The following is a 20,629-nucleotide window of genomic DNA, read 5'->3' as shown; positions in this document are numbered from 1 at the left end:
GTTTCCTCCAACTAGGGCAAGGTATTTTTCTTCTAAGCAAGATCAAAATCATAAGACACTGGACCTTGAACTTGTCATTGGTCCAAGGCTACATATTGCACATTATACACCAGAGTGATCCCAAGAAACTTAGAGAGAAAGTTAAAAGAGAAGGTCACTGATGCATGAAAGAGGCAAATATTTTGTAGATTCATCCTATTACAGCTTGTTAAAGGTTTTAAATCTATGATTGTGTGGGCAAGTAGCTGTCAAAGTCGAATGCTAAATCAAACTTAAACATAGCATTTATATCAATCCCATGGATAGAACTATTGCTATTGTCATTAATTTCCCTGTCTTGCCCTTACCAGAGATAGATAAGTGAATATAAGGTAAGAATGTTTCTAGTTAGATTGGCTTAGGCTGCTATGCAGCTGCAATCTATAAATGAAGTTGCATGATACAGATGAACTGATTTAATGGCTCACTATTGCTAAAAGGGTCTTCCTAACCCACACATTCTTCTCTTCCCCTGCCAAATGCCCTGATTATACTCTGTGAAACCTTGTCTAATTAATCGGTCTCCTCCACCACAAACACTGTCCACTTTATTTCTGGAATTACTTCTCCACAGGTTTAGTCAGCAGGTTCAGGTGATAGATGAGACACTAGAATTAGCAGCCCGAAAGTAAGGAGGGGATCTCTACCTACTGGTATCTGTGAACTACTGAGGCATTTTATGCAGCTTCACCCCGTGAGTCTAAATCTTCCAAACAAAGTCTTTAGAGAATAACATGGCCAATACATTAAAAAAAGGAAAAATAAAACCTAGCCTCTTAATTTTTTAAACAGGGGTAAATAAAGCAATCACCTTGGCAAAAACCATTAATTTTAGAAAAGAGACAATCACATACCCCACTAAAGTGAGAGGAAGGGGCTTGATTTTCATCTCAAAACTGTGCCACATAGTTCAGGTGCCTGAGTTTACATTTTGGATGCATTTGTTCTGTTAGGTCTAAGGAGGCTCGTCACTCACCTTCTATGGAAAAGCCAATGGAATCTGGATGTCTAACTTTCAGACTCCTTTGAAAATTTCAGCTCAAGAGGTCTACCTTAATACACTCATATTTGAAAATGTTGTGATAGGCATACATTCAGAGATAGTGAGGATTTCATTATTGTGTAATGAACTATTAATGGACGAGCTACAGATCAGAAGCTTTTCACACAAACCTACACACAAAAATGGCAAAAACTTTCTATACTGCCTAGAAGAAATTTAATCTTGCAGTAGAGGCAGCAGAGTAGGATGGAAGCAGGAAGACGAGATCTAAAGAGAGTCAGTGGTGTTTTGCTGATTTGAAGACAAGATCAGGAATCAAAAGAAGTACTTATGATTTCCAAGGGTTAGAATTCTTTCTATAGCTCTGACCCAGAGAGGTGTTAATGAATCTAGAAAAAAACACACACTTATGTGCTCTTGGAAAGTAGTGAATAAAGCAAGGCCATTTGAAACCTGTATCAATAAAATACCGTCTCACAGCACATAATCACGTGTTTAATAAAGGTGTAATGTGGGAGAGTTTTTATAGGCGTGAGTTTGCAACGTTACACTACTCATAAGTTCCTGTATGCATGTGAAAATGAAGGAAATGAAGCAAAATAAAAAAAAGCCTAAAGTAAAACAAAAGAATAGGAAGCAATTCTGGCTGCTGAAACATGATGAGTTCTGAAACTCTGCGTTAATTTTAAACAATTGGCAATTTTGGCTGTCATTAAACAATAACACAAAATATTATTCTTAAATTTTAAAAGCCTTTTCCATGTTCAAAAGTACTTTTAGAAATAACTTCCATTGGGTTTAGTACATCTTGCAGATTGAGAGAAGAGCTACTTCTCCTTCCATCTTATTTTAGACTTGATTAATCTTCCTGTGTCAATGACGCTTGATGGGAAAAATCACAGAATAAATAACAATGACCTAGCGATAAAAGACTTCACAGAAGAATAAATTACATTTAGACCCCCTTTATTCCAGTTCATTAAAATAAGAGCTTCTTAACACATTTCCACAGTATTTACATATACAGTTGGGTTTAAAAAAATGGCAGCCTGCATTCACACACACGAGTAAATGTAAAATGCATTTTAAAAAAGCTCGTTTTCTTTTAAGTTCTTTCCCAACACAAGAGAATACGTAGTGATGTGGTGCTGAGGTTCCTGGAGCAACTGCCTGAACTAGGACCAGACTCTGACCTCCTTCTTAACACCACCAGCAGGTTAATCTTGGAGGCTGTCACTGTGTCTAATTTACCCAATACTGAATCAGCCCAAGACATCTTCAGTGCACAGGAAAACTGATTAGGTGCAACAGGAGAGGACAGAGGGGAGGAAAAATGGGGTGAGAAAAAACAATGGTGTCTAAGAGACTTTTGTATGAGAGAGCTGGGAGAGGGCGTACAATGACTTTGGGGGACCTGAAAAGGGCAGATAGGGTTTGTGAGACTCTGGGAGAGAGGAAGGTCCCTCTCTACCTCCTCATAGCCATCTCCCTTAGAACACACATCCCTTTGCAGTGCAAGATGCCCTACCCTCACTCCATATCTTGCCTGTTCTGCAAGAAGCACATCGCTGGCAAAACCTGCTTATCCACCTGGATCTCCTGGGTCACTGGGAAGGAGAAGAGGATGAAGGAAAAGCCTAGAGATGGTCCCTGTTCCTAGAGGGGCAGTGCTGGATAAAGATACAGGATGCGGTAGGTCAAGACAGAGAACTATTGGCAAGCAGGACTTTCCTCCCTGTTGCTCCTTTCCTCTATCAATAGCTCCTATTTTCCATCGTCCATGCCATCACCATGCCCTGGGCAACAACAACCAAAGTAGAGAGCTGTGCTGCACAGACTGGAAGAGCTCATTCCAGCTCCTTCTCCACAGCTTCACACTCCAAGCAACTGCCCACCTCTGCGCTTACACCAGGGAACATGAAGATGGGAGCATCCTTTCCGAACCCAGGGGACTGCAGGAGGAAAGAACTCATGCCAGCCCAGGTGACCCAGCCTTTGAGTGGCCCATCACAACATCCTGAGGAATCAAGACTACCTATAAGGAATCAAACAGCTTTGAGGCTTGTAGACAATTCAGTCCTGCAAAGGACACAGGACGTCATTATAGTGGAAAAGGAATAAAAGAACGGAAAGGAAAGCATGTTGATATGTCTGGTAGAAGAGAAATAAAAGAGGAAAATCAACTAGAGCCCCAGCATATTGTGGCACATGTCTGGATCAACAGTCTTGGAATGAAAAAAAATTCAATCATATATCTTTACTGACTTCTTAGCAAGCGAAGGAATTATCACCTGCTTTGGTTCTTACAGTTTGCAAATTAAAACATGTTTGAAGTGGTGAAACACTGGAATAAGCTGCCCAGGGAAGTGGTGGAGTCACCATCACTGGAGGTGTTCAAGGAACATGTGGATGAGGCATTGTGGGACATGGTTTAATGGGCATGGTGGTGTTGGGTTGATGGTTGGGCTTGATGATCTTACAGGTCTTTTCCAACCTTAGTGATTCTGTGATTCTATGATTCATGTGTAATTTTTTAATGGTGCAACAACTGGTACTAAATAGTTTCCCCTAAGGCCTGAGGGATAACATTCCTTCCTTTATTATTCTAATAAATCTCTCATCCTCCTAAACATAGCACTTATATCTAATGTTGAAAGGACTTGTTCAGAAGATCAGGGCTATCCTAGGATCATTAAATAATTAGTGTTATCAGGAATTCAATGAAGGTGACAGAAGATTCACTGCTTTATGGATGGCTGTATCCCTTATTACACAAGCTTAAAACCAAACAATTGCACAACCTGTTTGACTGGGTTACACAAACACACATCTGTGGCATGACACGTTGAGTGCTTATTCATGGTATTTCCAAGGCTTTGTCTGTTTTCATGGTTCTGGTCTGTGTTTGTTTCTCTTCTTTCCCCCTTCCATTTAGTTATCAGTTGCTCAATTGCTTTTCAACACAATTATCTATTTTACAGTCTAGTACCCAATACGACCTATTCTTTTTGCAGATTTCAGAAGTACAAATGCAAATCGTCTAAGTCTGTACAGCTGCCAGCTACAAATAGGCATGAAAGCCTTAGGGAGTCTGCTTTCTCAGACTACCGTTGCCAAGATATTTACAAATAAATGGACTAAATTAATGTCTCGTGTGACTCTTTTAAAGCAAAAGATTTGGCCCGGTGTGTTTAAAGAAAGTAATTTTACTAAAAATTTTGTAGTCAAGAGTCCACAAAAATTACACTGAAGGCTTTTATTTCAATATAATTCTCACAATGTAATTCTCAGCTCTTCAACTTTTATGATTGTTTTCCTTCCAGTTTTAGTTCCAAAACTTCCCTTTCTAAAGAAATCTATAATGATAAATAACTTAACCCCATCTAGTCTTGAAATTGTTAAACCTTCTGGCCCTTCCCTTCTTGATCTGTTAAGCGATTCTGTGCATTCCACTGCTAGTTCCTTCTAGCCTAACCCAATCAGACACAATTTTCCAACATCATTTTCAACGCTTTTAAAGACTTCACCACCACTGAAACGTGATGCCAGTATCTGTCTTACAGACAAATTTATCCTCATTTTTATGAATTTAATGTATAAAAGGTGAATAAACTTTTGCATTTTTGCTGAAGTACCAAGAGCTGACAGAAGACGATATGGTGCGTGGCTTTTGGCTTAAGATGTCAGGTCAAGAGACATGTCCATTTTGAGCATTATTCTTCAAGAAAGAGCTGGATCAACTAGAAAATGTCCAGAAGGGAACAAGAATAAACAGACATCTAGAAAATGATTCAAGAACAAAGACTGAAAGAGCAGAGGCTAGTTCAGCTTAAAAAAAAGGGTGTTGAATTTTGCTGAAAAGAGGACAGAGGTAATATCTTTATCTTTGAAAGAAAGAACAAGAAAAAAATGAACATTTAGCAAAGAGATTTAAGATAGACACTAGGAAAAGCTTATTAGCAGTACAGATAGATCCCCTAGGGAGGAAATGAAATCTCCACTGCTGGATTTATTGAAGAATAAATTAGACAAACATCTTTCATAATGATTTAAGAAGAGTTGATCCTACCATGCACAAGGGATGGCCTCTCAAGGTCTATTCCAGCCTTATTTTTATGATTCTACGTTCCTAATTCTTCAGCTTGTGCTGAGATGTGTCTGGCACTCCTTCACTTGTCATAAACAAAGGATTCTTTCTGATCCCACAGTTCCTCTCCACAAACTTTTACCACTTCAGAGCTCTTCATCACAGGACCTCATAAATCTATGGATTCTTTCATAGCATTTTGCAAATATTGAGCTAAACCTTAGGATTTTGTACTGCAAGTGATGAACTTGAAATTCAGTAAAATCTGGTGGGTTCATCAAGTATGCTGCAGAGCCAAGAGTTTGCCCTCCAGCCTCTCAGTTTGTACTGTAATTACTACAATATTGCTGTTCTCCCAGGTAGCAGTATGACATTCCACATAGGACAAGCAGTAATTTCTCGTGTGCTGATGCACTTGGTTTGCATCACAACTTATGAACTGCGAGTACTGGGTTATACTGTGAGCATCATCCGCTTCATAACTGCATAGAGTAGTGAAAAAGCTGAGAAACCGGAGGCAAAATAGGGGAGGTTGTAGTCAAGTCATCAGTGAAGGAATACTTGGGAGGTCTCCCGTACACTAAGGACATTGCTAAAGGCTGCATTTTGGGATAGTGATGGAAGAAGAGGAATAGTGGAGTCTGCTGTCTGTTCTCAGGGTTATTTTTTCATTTTATCCAATGATTCTTGTCTGACGAATAGGCAAAAGTGGAATAACATTATCACCATGCTCCATCATGAAGTTCATGATGTCAGCTTACTTTTCTTCTAGGTTATTTGCACTCTACAGCCTGTTTGAGCTGAGCTCAAGTAGCAGGGCTGGAGGCTTGTATATGGTCTGTCGTTTAAGGAACTGTACTGGAACATGAAAAAATGGATTTGAATCCTGCCATCAAATCAAGGTAGGCCTACAACTTGCCTTCCAGGAACCTGACCACATTTTATTAAGTCAATGAAGAGAGCAAGGTACACTGAATTGTTCCATACAGGTACGCAGCTCACCATTAAAGACAAAAGAGAATCTAATTGCTGCAATTCTGAATTACTGAATGCGACCCTGCTCTAGAGCCATGTCAGCGTCTATTGCTAGGGAATATGTAATGCAAGCTCTAAAGTCTACCTGTTCTTAGTATGATTTAGGGCTGGTAACTGCACTTTCTTCAGTCAGAGTTAGAAATTAAGCCTCTGGTGACAGTCAGTAATTTATATAGACCGTAGGCCATGACATGTGAAACAATGCCTAAGAACACAAATAAATACAAATTTAGGGACATTGTAAATACTAATAAACAATTATGTCTCACTTTTTGGTGAACTCAGGTACAGCTAGAAGCCCCAGGGGCTGATTGTAAAGCACTTGAAAATTGTTCTCAAGAAACCAGCTCCATTTGGTGCTTGCAACAGCTCTGTGGGTGAGTACCTAGAGCTCAGGGTGTTGTACCTAAGGCATGATAGATGCAGCACAGACCTGGATGCAAATATTATTTATGTTAGCCTGACAAGTTACAATCATTGTCACAGAGAACTTTTGTTATACATAATGAAGTCACATCTACATGACAAAGTATTTATTCTGTATCATTCTGTTATTACACTCTGTGCTATGGCATATGGGCATTCTCAGCAAAGAATGATCTGCTGTTATCTTATAATCCTTTTCAACATTAATTATTAAAACTAGAGTGCTGATCAGTAAGATATAGGTGATGATTTCTTTAATGATACACTGGTACTCAAAACTGTATCAGTTATAGCCATTTTAAAAACATAGCTATGAACTGCATTGTGCTGGAGAACACTCATGAGACATCTAAATGTCAATGCATATCTTCAGATATAGAATAATTTATACAGTAAATTAGCACAGGGAGAGGAAACTTACCTCTTCTTCCTCCAGTCCAGTTAGATCCCAGAAGTAATTCAATCTCATCTGCAAACGCTTCCATTGTTCAAGGAACATAGTAGCTTTAAAAAAAAAAAAAAATTTTAAATTATAAATTGAATGCGCTATGGTGAATGTTTGTGTTACTTATAAGCCCCAACTGATATTTGAATCATGTTATGCCAGGCCGTTTAGAAATAAGCACTAAGAAACAGCCCCAGGCCCAATTTTAAAGAAAGCCCACAAGCAAAGCATGGAAACAATAATTACTGTCTTTTTACAAATAAAATACAGAAAGATACAACATGGATTGCCCAAAGGCACTGGTAAGTTCTTGTCAGAGAACGGAACTGAACCCATATCTGCTGATATCCACCCCAAAAATATCATCTCTCTTAATTTACCATGAGTCATTGTATAATTCATGAATATAAGGCACATAATGAAACAAAATCTAGGTCTAAATATTAATCTGTACCACTCTAACTGGCCAAACAGATTTTGCTGTTTCAGTGTTTCTAATCGGTCAGAAACATGTGAAGAAGGTAGGTGTAGCCTGCTACTGAAATATGTCATTGATACCTATATGTAAACTAAGACCCTCAGTAATATGTAGAAAATAATGTTCTTTCAAAATACAGTGGTAGAGTTGAATGTTTTTTTCTTGCATAGACAAGGTGATTATTGTCCTAAAGGACTGGCCAGTAGTTCAGTCTCCTGCTTTTCCTTTTTCATTAATATGAAGGAACAGATTGTGTAGTGCTGTCTCATATTTACAGTCTCCTGACTGTCCCCTCATAATTCCTGTTTCCCCTAGATAGCCCTTTGCCTAGGTGCTAATTTATGGACTTAAGGATTTATCAGAAATATCACTTCTTACTCTTGGCTTGTGGACACCTATTTTCAGATTACTATATCAATACTAAACCAGCATATACCAACTAAAAAAAACCCACTATACCAATAAAAGCTATACCTAAAAACAAATGTGGGCACAGTTTTCCATTTTCTTATGCTTCATTTCACCTTTTCAGTTGGTGAAAGCAGCATTGTAAAAACATTGTTAGATCACAGAAGTATTTTCCTCACTTTGAACATCTTGTAGATATCTCCACAAGACGCACAACAGTGGAGAATCAGATCCAGCTTCCTTTGACTGCATCTACACTTGGTGTGAGCTGTAAGATAACACTGGGACAAGTTAGACTACTATTAAAATAACCCAACTCTTACAAGACAGAATCCATTCCAACAGTTAGCTGCAAATATTTTCTGCACAGGTATCCTCCCCTAATGTAAGAAATAAATATCATTTAAACACCAGACTGGCTGTACACTGAAAGTAAATCCAGACATTAAGCAATTAAGTTGCTATCTCTGCTCCTTCTTTACAGAGGCAAGGACACATAAAAGCTATATTTAGCATGTTTTGAAAAATCAAGGGGTTTTAGATATTCTAAATACAAAAAGAGTTGGTTATTTTATAGGGTGCTATCACTCATTCCATTTTTTTCCTGTTATTCAAAAAGTCAGCTCCACATTTAGCTCTGTAAGAACTTACTTGGCTAGGTGCAGTAGCTGTTCTGAAATCAGCAAGTTTGCACTGACTTACACCAGCAGAAAAACAGTCTCATTATATTCAACTGTCCTTCTAATAAACACATCTCAGAGCTGAAATTCAGCATCCCGGAACACCAGTGACATCAAGCACAATTACCCCGCATTACCCCGTATTTTGTGACTATGGACATTTGCAAGCAGTATTGCTGGAATCACGAAGATACTTTATGAGGCATCAAGATCAGCTAGTAAAAGCACAATTCCTTTCAAGATACTAACCATAGTAACCCATCTGCATTTTACAGAATGGGAGAAGGCCAGCAGGATGAAAGACCTCTTGTGCCCAACACCGTCATGAAATGAAGCCAGCTTGAATCACCATACTTTGCTCTTTTAGGTATACAATTGTAAGTCATAAGACATGCCAGTTTCCACATCACTATACTATATGCTACGAAAAAGCATTCAGGCGTTTACTCAAGATACCGTGAGGCAAGCTGATGAGGTGTGTGAATGACATCTGTCATTCAGCAGAATGGGCTCTAGGTATAACCAGTACAGTCTCCTAGTAGTAAGGCAGCAAAATTTGGTGTAATCTAATACTTAATAGGCAAGCTGGGCAGAGTTAGTAAAGGATACTTTATTTCAATTTGCTGTTCTTTGTATATGACGGCTGTATTTTCTTGTACTGACAAGCTCAGTTACCGTGGTCCCAAGAACAGACTTTTCCAGTCTGTGGGAAACATTTTTTGGAGGGGGGGCTACAGCTCAGAAAGAATTTTGTTATTCTTACATGCCTTTTTTTAAAAGCAATGCATACGGAACTTTTTGTTCCTTTCCCTTCCTTTACAGATTCCACTAATTTATCTTAGTGCAAGGCTATATCAACATTTTGCTTTGCATATTGCATGACTGATACTAAAACATATTTATTTTGGCTGAGGCTGCATGGAAACGATCATTTGCATAGATGCAAGTTTACAGTACAGATTCTCTGTCAGGAAAATGCTATTTACCTATGAAAGAGGAAATGAATTGTCATTCATACACATGCTGTCCCAACAGCTACACTGAAACTGGGCCAAGGCAGTGTGTTGCATGCTTCATGGCAGCAGGCAAACTGTGCACCTCAGCTGCCAGTCGACTCTGTAATTGGCAGCAATCTGCAGTAGGAAACTAACTCATTGTGCGAGTCTAAATTCATCATCTTCTGCCATTTCTCTCAGTCATAGTGCTTACATATTCTCTAACTTCTGCTGAAGGGTTTCCAGGAACTGGTAAACAGAAACTTCTTACTTCCATGATCTGTTCTGTCTGCAAGTTCCTTAAAAGCCCTATGCTATCCATACCCAACACCAAGCTACCAATCAGTCATTTCGAAAACAAGCTGTAAAATTTGAATGGGGTTGCAAAGTATAACATGCTGATTGCTGGGGGATGGCTATAGTACAAGAATATATTTGCTCAATTTCATATTAAGAATGAAAATTTCATTTTGTGAACAGTGAATAGGGAAATAAAAAAATCATTTTACAGTAGCAATCACACCTTTAACTTTCACAATAAACAAGATCTAGAGTGAATGAGGGCGTAATACCAGCAATAATACGCACAAGCACAGTACACACACTTTTCAGGGCAGAGGTGAGGCCAGAAACAATACGAATAATACTACAATGCATTCATTAGTGTTTATGAAGTGTTTTGATATCCTCAGTGAGACAGGGTATATTTGCCAGTAAAGAAAACCAAGCTTGTTTAAATGGAATATTTTAGAACATATTATAATTAAAACAATAATAGTCCCATTGTTCTTGGAATCCCATAAAGTTTTGATAAAATTATGTGACTAAGTTGTCCCACATGGAAGTGCACTCTGTGCTTAAATTAAACCCTTTCAGCTGCCTGCACCAACCCAATCCCCAAATACATTCCTGCCCCAAATGCAGAAGGTGTTAAAGGGACTTGCCCTGTTGGTAGAAAATGAGGAAAAACATGGCAAAACTTAGAAGTGCCATTAGACAAGGCAGCAGAGGGAGAAAGGACACATTTTTCTTCCCTGAACTACCCAACTCCTCTCCATTTATTCCAAAGCTTGTTGGTGACAGCAGAAAGCCTTGTAATACTGCTTTCTCCAGCCGCGGCACAGCCAGCCCCTCACTGGCCCTCTGAGGCTTGCCAGCTTCGTAAAGCCATACGTATGGCATTCAATCTAAGAGCACTTCGTTACGTGTAAGGCTACTAACATTGTACTCCCGTGCATCGCAGCTTTCCTTTCTGTCAGTAGTCCAAAGATTGAACGTCACTGTTAGCAGGCAAAGCAACACTCACCCCAGAGAGCCATAAAGACGGAGAAGACGACTGTGGCGGGGTTGTCAAATAAGTGGCTAGCTCGAGCAGTAGCGCAGGCAGAGCTGAGGTTCCAGTAATCACAGAACTTGTCACACAGGGGGCACATGGTGAAGGCATTGCGTTGATCGCACATTTCTTTGCTACGAACGACAAGCGCACAAGTTCTTAGGGTATTACTGTGCAGAAAAGGGGGATGTACGGCAGCGATATTAAGCAGCACCTCATAGCTACTACAAGGTATTTGCAACATACGTGGCTAGAAGTTGCAAAGAACAGAAGCTGTGTGTCTCTTCAAGGCACATCGCCACGCACTGGAATATTAAAATACTTATAGGCACCTTACCGACAGAAAAACAATGCAACACAGCAACCAATCTAATCAGTACACTGTATTAGCAATTTAGTGAAGACTGCAGCACTGAAGGCTGAGGTTAACCCCACTAAAAGAAAATAATTAAAACAAAGTCAAAGTGGAATTTGCCATCTCTACGCTCGGTTATGTGATTTGATACAGATCAGATTTAATTTCATGAAAAAGAATTCTGAAGTGACCGTACAGGAAATTCTGTGCCCTTGAAAAAACACACGTTTTTAAGACGGTGGCACAAAAATCCATGTCAAATACCACGATTACTTTGTGTATTGGGACTGGCCATATAAGTCTGCATAAAAGCCAGAACCAGCACCCAGGCAAGTTGGTTGGTCTGTGTCACAGACAGAATAAATCTGCAACACCATTTGCAAGATACACTGGGTTTTGCTATACACTGACATAGTGCACTGAATTTAAAAGACTTACACTAGCCAAGCGTTTCGTTCTTAGGAAGGATGTTATATTTCACAGCATTTATTTTGACATTCACCTCTACCCTGCATTTTATTTTTGAGGTATTTATAAAAGCAATGGTTATTTTCCCAGCATAAAGCTTTAACACCAATTCTCACCTGTACCATCTGCCATAAGATTTTGGCTAAGTTCTTCAAGTGTGAGCAGTTATTTTAGGCACCCATACTAATAAGTTTTAAGGGTGTTCAGATATTGTGTGCACAGTGGTTTCAGGAAATCAGATACGTTTACAGTTCAGGGTGCTCAAGTTTGACCGCTGAATATGGATGTGGTATTCTTGGTCTCCATAGCTCCTTCTTTTTCTAGCACAGAGCTAATTTTCAAAAATTAAAAAACAGGAACCCCCCCCCTCCCCTCCACCCCAGCAGTAAATCTTAGCAAGCTAACTAGAAAGCTTCCGTTTCTGCCTCATATATTCAGATGTTGTGTTTCCTTTCCCTCAGTTTACAGCATTTCTTCAGCTGTCCTCTGGAAAATGTGAGATAAGAGACTTTCTTACAGATTTTAAAATGTTTACTTTAAAGTTGTTATTTTCATTCTTAGTCTGATTTGCTATGTATTTACTCAGTTTCTAAAAATCTTCAAAAAATCATTATCACTATCTCTTTAACAAGCCAAACCCTACTTGACACTGCTGAATGTGCTTTCAGGTTTTTTTCATAAGGTCTGTAAGTGAAAGACCTTCATACCTGCACAGTCTTACACAGGTGAACGGAGTAGTGCAAAGCTCAAGTGTTCTTGCCAGGATTGTGAGCTAAGGAAAGACTTGCAACTTCATTGATAGCTGGCATATTGTGATTATGATTGTTCCTATATTGGCTGTTATTAAATAGCATTTTTTCTATGACTTCAAATGAAAAAAGAACTATTCAAACTGTAGTAGCAATATGTTTAGTATTACATCATGGGAAAGGCATACAGCTGTTTCCAGCTATCATGCCGTTAAAGTAATGCTCTCTTCTATTTCAAAAGGCAGTAGAGGGTGCTGCAGATACATCTTAGCCATAAATCCCACTTAAGTTCAACTGTTAGCACAAGGTTTCCCACAGACAAGCACAGCCCATCAAGATTCATTCAGCTCAAGCTAAGAAAACACACCCTGACTCAGATGTGGTGTTATTCATCATTTACCTATCAGTAATAATGTCCTACGGCAGTGATCCACTTTAGAAGTTGCCAATTCGTTTGAGAGAATGCAGGAACTGCCGCAACAAGTGTGACCAGCAGTACTAGTAATCCAGCATCCTGCCTCCACCAGAAGTCAGACACAGATAACGCAGAGGAAGCGTCCTTTATTTCACTGAGAAGCAGACATTAACATCACTGTGTCAATCTGGCAGTTTTTCTTTAGTATAACACCCTCAGGACACACAGCACAAAACTCAATATTTTTTGGTAACTGTCAAGAAGGAGAATACTGTGGATGCCAAACATGCTAAATCTGCTAACTATTGTTCATCTTACTTGTGCAAACAGCCTGATTTTACTAAGACGAACAAAGAAATCCAAGAGTTCTGGACAGTGTATTTGCATTAACTTCAGTGAGTTCTGCACGATGTCTGTTTTGGTGAGCGTGGAGGTATGTGCATTCATAAAAAGCAAATGGACGTCATAAAAAAGAACTTACAATAATGCAGTAGACTCACTGAATATTTCTGTTTCAGGAGCTGCAAAACTGAACAGCCAAATAAACGTGTGTGGTTCCAATATCTTATTTACTCAATGCATGTGTATTTCTAAAGCTCACAGGGTTGTTAATGATACATCATTGTTCTTCAGCTATGTTAAAAGCAATTATTCTCACTAAGGATTACGAACAAAAAGCACAGTCTTACAATTTTCAAGTAACAAATTATTGATCACAGAGAAGCTTACCTAGGAATGTCACTCTCAATGGTTATACATCCATAAAGAAATACGATAATCCCGATTACTGAAGACGGAATGAGGAATTCTGTATATAAACCCAGCCATGCAAAATAAAGTCCTATCTTTTCTCCAAAATACTTCCTGAAAAAGAAGAGAGAGAAAAAAGGCATGTGTCAAGGGTATAATTTTCAAATGTGTTTTACAGCTTCTTAACAATCTCTGAAAATTAAAATTGTCAAAGACATGGATGAAAACCCTGAGTATCTTGAAGTCAGAACCACCAAATGAAGGGGGTGATTTGGGCAGTTTGGGGTTCTCTGTTCTGAGTAGTTAAAGACAGTCCTGTATCTTTATAATACATACTTAATATCAGCTCAGGGAAGACTGCGGCTTTTGCATCTCTTAAATGAAGACAGTGAAATATCCCTCACTTCCACCAAGAGTAGCAGAATTCCAATCAAATATTCAGCAGAAAATACTGGAAAGGGTTCAGCTCTTTGAAAGAGTATCTAGGCAAGCCATCATTCTTTGCCTCTGTACTTCTGGATTCAACTGGTGAAAGTCATGGAAATTTCACCTATGGGAACATACTGACAACATCCTCTGATGTCTTAAAAGACTAGTAATCTTGAATTTCTGTTAAAACAGGAAGGTTTACTTGCACACTTAGCACTGGCTTTTAAGAAAGAATAAATATTTTTGACAAATTAACAGTCTCTGGACAGCTGGTTTGAAAAAACAGTTTCTGCTCCGAGGAACAGTTCATGGTAGATGTTGATAAATATGTGCTAGTACTCAGCCCAACATCTTCATGAATCACACTGCAAGAAGTAAACTAAACATAGATGAAACTCACTGACCATTCCAAAGTACTGTTAGGAGTGATTACAAATATTGCAAAACACCAAGAGCTTCAGAAAGCTCAAGAACTCACCATCATTAAAATGAGACTAAATATAGATAAAGCGCAACATGGTTAGAAACGTTTCACGAGCCAGAGAATAAGATGGAGGACTGCTGGAAAGAAAGCAGCTATACAGAGAGCGCTCAGGGCATGACATTGCGTTTGAATTAGTGAGACATACGTTCATGCTGTGGTGGTAGAAAGAACAAAAAGAATTTCAATATAACATGTCTAATAAAAGAAAGGCAAGACTTGCTCCTCATAAAGGCCACGCACAGTCCCACTTTCAGATTGATTCTGAACTTGCTCGTACTAGGAAAGTTTTACCCAAGCTTAGCACCCCAGATTTAAATTATTCCTAATGAAAATGGTTAAATGAGATTTTTGGAGGCCCAGGATTTCTTTTAACAGATACAATTCTATTCTGACAGAATTTAATGACAAACCTCCACATCTGTAGAGTTGAGCTCAAGTCCTTTCAGCAGCATAAGAAAACTGAAATTTTCTACTCCAGAAACTTGGTCTCAGGGCCAGGCTGCTCCTGCCATAGGAGAGACAGGGGCAGGAGTGGTTGGACCTGATGATCTTACAAGTCTTTTCCAAACTTAATGATTCTGTGATTCTATGACTGCAACTGAGGCAGAGAGCCATGGGACGAGACAAGCCTCCACCGTCAAGTGTCTGGCTCGGATGAAAGGAGTAAGGGTAGCAACAGTGGGTTTTGTTTTTAATTACTTCAGTTCCTGCTGTTATTCTCATACCATCACAGCTACAGCTAACTTGACATTCCCAGGCTCTCGCATAGGAAAGCGGGCAGTGCAGACATGCCTATTTCAGTGTTGCCCTACACGAGTGCCTATATTTGTTTACGTCTAATGAACCTCGCTTATCCTTTAGGAAGGACACGTGCAATCATAAAAAGGAAAACAAAATAAAAGCACTTTAAGGTGATAGACAGACAACATTATCTTCAGTGTAAGGGGATGCCATAACTTGGAGAACCAGCACAAAAGCAAGGGAAATTTCAGGATTCTTCTGGGAAAGGAGTACAGCCCCTACACCTGATATTTGCAAGGCTGTCATAAGCACCAGTCTGTGTGAAGTATCAAACAACACAAGTGGAATCCTGACAGAGTGACTCGGATGGCAATAACTTAATTAGCTGCGTAATTCTCTTTCGTTTCAGAAAGACAACTTGCACACAAGTCAGAACGGGAATACTATTTCCAGTAACCAGTCTTTAAACAACATATGTCATCTTAGTAACTACATTCACACCACAGCATAGTTTTTAAGAACCTTGGGACAAAAGATTATCACTTTTACAGGGAATATAAGGAAATACAACATAGAATCATTTATAAAATTATAAACCTGAATATTCATGTTGTAAATATAATCCGAATACTGTGGGACTACCCTGTAACCTGGTACATGCCAGGTAATTTTGGAGGCAATTTTTAGGAGGCATTTTTTCTTCATTTTCACATTTGTTGTTTCTTTAATATTTTTTTGAATATGAAGTGAGGGAGGAAATACTTGATTAAAATATAGAAATAGTCAGATGGCCTATAACTTTTCTTCAAGCTTCCTGTGTAGGTCAACATACAGCAGCAATGGCCTTGGAGCAGCACAGGACATGGGGAGACTCCATTTGCTCTCAGATTTCCTCCTGATTGGAAGTGACACACCTTGCTTTTGAGAGTAAGGCAAACATCACTGAACACATCCTATCAACATGGAACAAGGAGGAGGAGAGGGGGATTATTCTGATTATCTGTCTTCTCACTCCTTCCTTATTTGTCGAGATGGGCAACATGCATAGCTAGTACAGTGCTCCAAAGAGGCCAAAGCAGACATGAAAAATAGTCCACAACTTGAGCTGTTCTCAACTGTCTATTGCTTTGATGAAGGGCCACAAATTAGCACAGACAGTATTCAAATCCCAGAAGCATTACGGACCAGCTGACCGGGGTCGATGAAGTTGAAGCTTATGGCTCATGAGGCTTCCTCTAGAATTTTTAAGCCTTCTGGTGATAAATGTGATCTGTAACCTATAAAGCAAAGGGTTGCTATTTGCATCCATGCCAAGAGAAAGTGAGAAGAGCGCAAAAATGTCCTGGCACTGTGGAAAATAGCAGTTGCCAAGAGGAAAACTGCACAATGTTCTGTGGCTTAACTGTTTTGAAAAAGAAAAATAATTAGGACTGCTGTGCCCAAGCTCAGTCCACCAATGTGCCAGAAAGTGAAATAATCTAAGGAGAAGCAATGGCAGTGCTTGGAAGCATGATGACAAATTTAAATCTGAGTTTATCAAGCTAGCAAAACACAGGACATTGACACGCTCCTTCCTTTTTTTGACATGTCCCAAGACCTGTTATCCCATTGCTCTGAATAGGAGTCAAGCTTCTGCAAGCACCTGTGACCAACTGTGACATCTACTGCAGCCACAGCTGGATTCAGGGATTTTTGCCTCAGACCTTAAGAATACCATGAGGTGGGTTTCTTGCTAGCACCCCTCTAAAAATCTCTGAAGAAAGGCACACTGGCATAGTTTTACAAGGTTTGAAAGCATTCCACCCCTACTCAAGTCAATAGTTTCATGCTAGCAAATTGCAATCCTATTTCACTTTGAAAGCAGGATGACAAGTTTTCTCAAATGTGGACAGACTAGCCCCTCTATATTTTCATACTAAAAGGAAAAAAAATACAAATATTGTACTGAATGAAGAGGAAAAAAATGTGTTCTTCAAGCACAGAGTAAGATGTACGTCAAGAAATGGAATTTTTACAAGTTTTTGTATATTTACACCAAGAACTTGGCATCCTCTCCCATTTACATTGGGATAAAACCAGTCTTACTTTATTATACTCAAGGAATTACTCATGATTTATGCTGGCATGGAAAAAGAGAATTGAGACGAGAGTTTCGCCCTACCTCGGTAGCTAACTCATATCCAGTTCACATATATCCAGACAAAGCTAAGGACTAATCCTTTCCAAAGTATGCGCACGGATGGCCCACTGCAGAGTGCCACAAAAAAAGTCTGCCCACTGCATTGCATGAGCTTTATTTCCACATTAGCTATATTCTAATGTAGAGAAATGACCCTTTAAATACACATATGCAATGAGGACAGCAGTTCTCATCCAAAGCAAGGGGCAAATGGCTTTGATAATAAATGTGTACTGCTCCTATCAGAAGCAGCAGCCAAGCATTTTGTTCTGTTTGTTGTTAAAGTCTAATGCGAAATTTTGCACTTTTCACTTTGGAAGACTTTTTGAATGCTGGTTAAATGGCCACCTACCAAGCACTAAGTTCTCTTCAGTAAGATCATGTCTCTAAGGAAAGACATGGCCAAATCATCCATAACTTCTTCAGAAGCTGAAAAAAGTCAGTTTCTCATAACTTCCCAAGATCAAGCAAATGATCAGAAACAGCATTAAAAAACAGCAACATCAAAAACCACCCGTTGAAAGTATATTCCCTCTCATGGCAGAGTTAGACTAAGAAGTACTTGGAAGGCCACAGTGAAAATGTTTACTCAATTCCCTCCACTTCACCCATATAACACTTGAACCAGACATCTGCAACGCACTTCTGTCTGTCTGGTTGCCAAACCAACATCAAAAACAATAACTGATAATTAAACTCTATGCTTGCACGTTGGTCACAGTGCTTCCATGCCAAGCTGTGTTATTTATAAATAAGATTTGGGGAAGGAGGGAGAAAGAGAAAAGGAAAAAAACAAACTTTAGTTTTTGACTCTGTGAAAACAAGTGTGGGATACCTGGAATGTGAATAAAGCATGTGGTGCATGACACATGCTGGAAAGAACTCTGGAGTTGTTCAGGAACAAAGTTTAAAAAGCGAGGAAAAGATGCTGTGGACACTGAGTCACCTAACTGGGAAATCTGTTCAAAACTCATCAGTTTTTTCATTTCCATACCCCATTCTAGGCCAGCTGTTGTCTCATGTTTGCCACAATTAATCCCACCATGCCTATGGTGGTGGAATAGTTTCTATGCAATAGTTTCTATGCAAAATTAAACTATTTTACAGCTATTTATTGGGTAGGCTTTCCCCTGTGCAGGTGGTCAAACAAGGCACATGTATCACTTATGCCTTCAAAAGAAACCTATTTGCACAGATTGTGGACAAAATTCTGGTGTTTCTACTGTCAGGAGAAAGGACAAGCAGTCCTTTCAAAGTATAGTTTCATGTCAGAACATCTCTGCTACCAGAGCTAGTGTAAAAACTGCTGAAGTATAAAGAAAACCTTAGTCACTGTAACAGAATCAGGAACAGGACATAACATCTCTTTATACCCCACCATTTCACTCCAGGTAGAGTTGCCTATGTCCAAACTTTTCTGGATTTGTCATTTTTTTCTCCACTTGAAAATTTTCTCAGGGCAGGATTCAAGCATTTATTACAACCATCTGGAACACCTGGGTGGAATTACCGCACAGCAGCCGCACTGAGGCTGCTGTGCATCCAGAGATCCTAGCGATTTCTACCATGTTTGTGCCTGAGACCATATACGCACATATTCTGTCCAGACAGTCCCAAGAAGAAACAGATCAGTGCTAAATCCAGATATACAGAGACTGCACCAAATGGAGCAACATGGAAGCCAAGAAAGGCTCCTGGCAGAAGACAATCCCCCTTGGAAAAACTTGCCAAGAGACTGAAAACCTTTTTTTATTAAAATTTTAAGAGGAGTTAAAAAACAAGTACAGAACCTCAGCTAGATTACAATGCAGCTGAGTCTGAGGCAGGAAAGAACAAGTCCATTAGAAAGACCAACTGGTTCTGCATGCAGAAAACAAAGAAAGGAGGCTCTGTCCAAGGTAAGAGCACATGGTTTTCCCTAAACTGGAGATAAAGATCAAGACTGTCCAGTAGAGAGTGATTATGAGGGTGTTTGTGAAAATAGTTGATAAACCAGTGCAAGAAGCCTAAATCAAACCCTAAATGCTGAAAGCTAGCTCTAACGTTCATGTTTGTGTCCGCATCTGCAAATGTCCCTCATTCACTTTGGAGCACTTGGTACCAGATTGGGAGGATCTGGAAACAAGTTCAGAGCCACAGCCTGTCTTTTGATTTCTATAAAAGACTTCACACCCTGTGTATTTTCTCTAGCAAGTAATGCACTGAGTCATCTGCAGTGCTTCTGACTGAGAGCGTTCACCAGAGACCAACAGAGAAACTACGAATCTGACCCTTTTTGCCTGAAAGTAGAATAAAGCAAGATGCCACAAGAGCCATTTAATCAAGCTCTTTTAGTTAAAGTTCTTGTTTGAAAACATTAGTTAACAAATATTTGCTGTCTCCTCCAATGGTGCCTGAAGTCTGGAGCCAAACCTGCCTAAATTACAGATTATACCAGCCACAGATATATTTTCTTCCAAGGCACTATGAAATATTACTTGTCATCCATTATAGGACAAAAAAACCACTGTCAAAATATTGCAACTCCTTAGAGAACAGAAATTTTGGGATTCACTTAGACGTAGAACTATGTTTTCCCTTAGCTCTTGGCTCTTAACAAATAAGTACTATTTAACACAGTAACAGGGTACTGTTTAAGGAGAAGGTGATGTGTGTGGAGGACAGGAATATCCAAGTTCTCAAATTCTAATGTATTCAGAAACCTGGGAAAAATACCTAGAACAAAACCCACAGAATTTGTGTATTAACTGCAATTTAAAATAGCAAAAGATCAAACCTTACCCCGTAAAGAAATAAAACCAGGACAAGCCACTCACTGAGCTTCATAGAGTGACAAACCTTATTGCTTCCATTCCGAGAAACTGTCAGCATACAACTGAAAGAGCATGTGGTGATGGATTATAAACTGAAAAAAAGCCTCTGTTTACTGACTGTAATACAAAGAATAATAGAAGCATTATTATGTAGACATGTAATGTGATTGAGACAGAAATTAAGGCTGACTACCTACCAATTGTATAAGCAAGCAACATGATGCTGGTTAGTCAGAAGCACTGTAACTGTGTTCTCTGTTACGGGAGAATACAAAGCCTCAGTGCTTCCACAGAACATTTTTGGATTTTTGCATGGC

The 20,629-nt window shown here is 39.2% G+C and overlaps 1 protein-coding gene across 1 annotated transcript in view; it reads right to left on the bottom strand.

Moving 5' to 3' along the window:
* Positions 1-20,629, bottom strand: part of ANO2 (anoctamin 2) — a 195,485-nt gene that overhangs the window by 104,035 nt on the left and 70,821 nt on the right. Inside the window, exons 11-13 of the mRNA XM_059816887.1 lie at positions 13,646-13,780; positions 10,903-11,063; positions 7,012-7,094 (exon numbers count right to left, since the gene is read on the bottom strand). Coding sequence (XP_059672870.1) covers positions 7,012-7,094; positions 10,903-11,063; positions 13,646-13,780 — 379 coding nt within the window. The remainder of the gene's footprint in view (positions 1-7,011; positions 7,095-10,902; positions 11,064-13,645; positions 13,781-20,629) is intronic.

This window comes from Gavia stellata, chromosome 4 (assembly GCF_030936135.1).
Source record: "Gavia stellata isolate bGavSte3 chromosome 4, bGavSte3.hap2, whole genome shotgun sequence".
Taxonomy (NCBI): Eukaryota; Metazoa; Chordata; class Aves; order Gaviiformes; family Gaviidae; genus Gavia; species Gavia stellata.
This window is presented reverse-complemented; position numbering and strand designations above follow the sequence as displayed.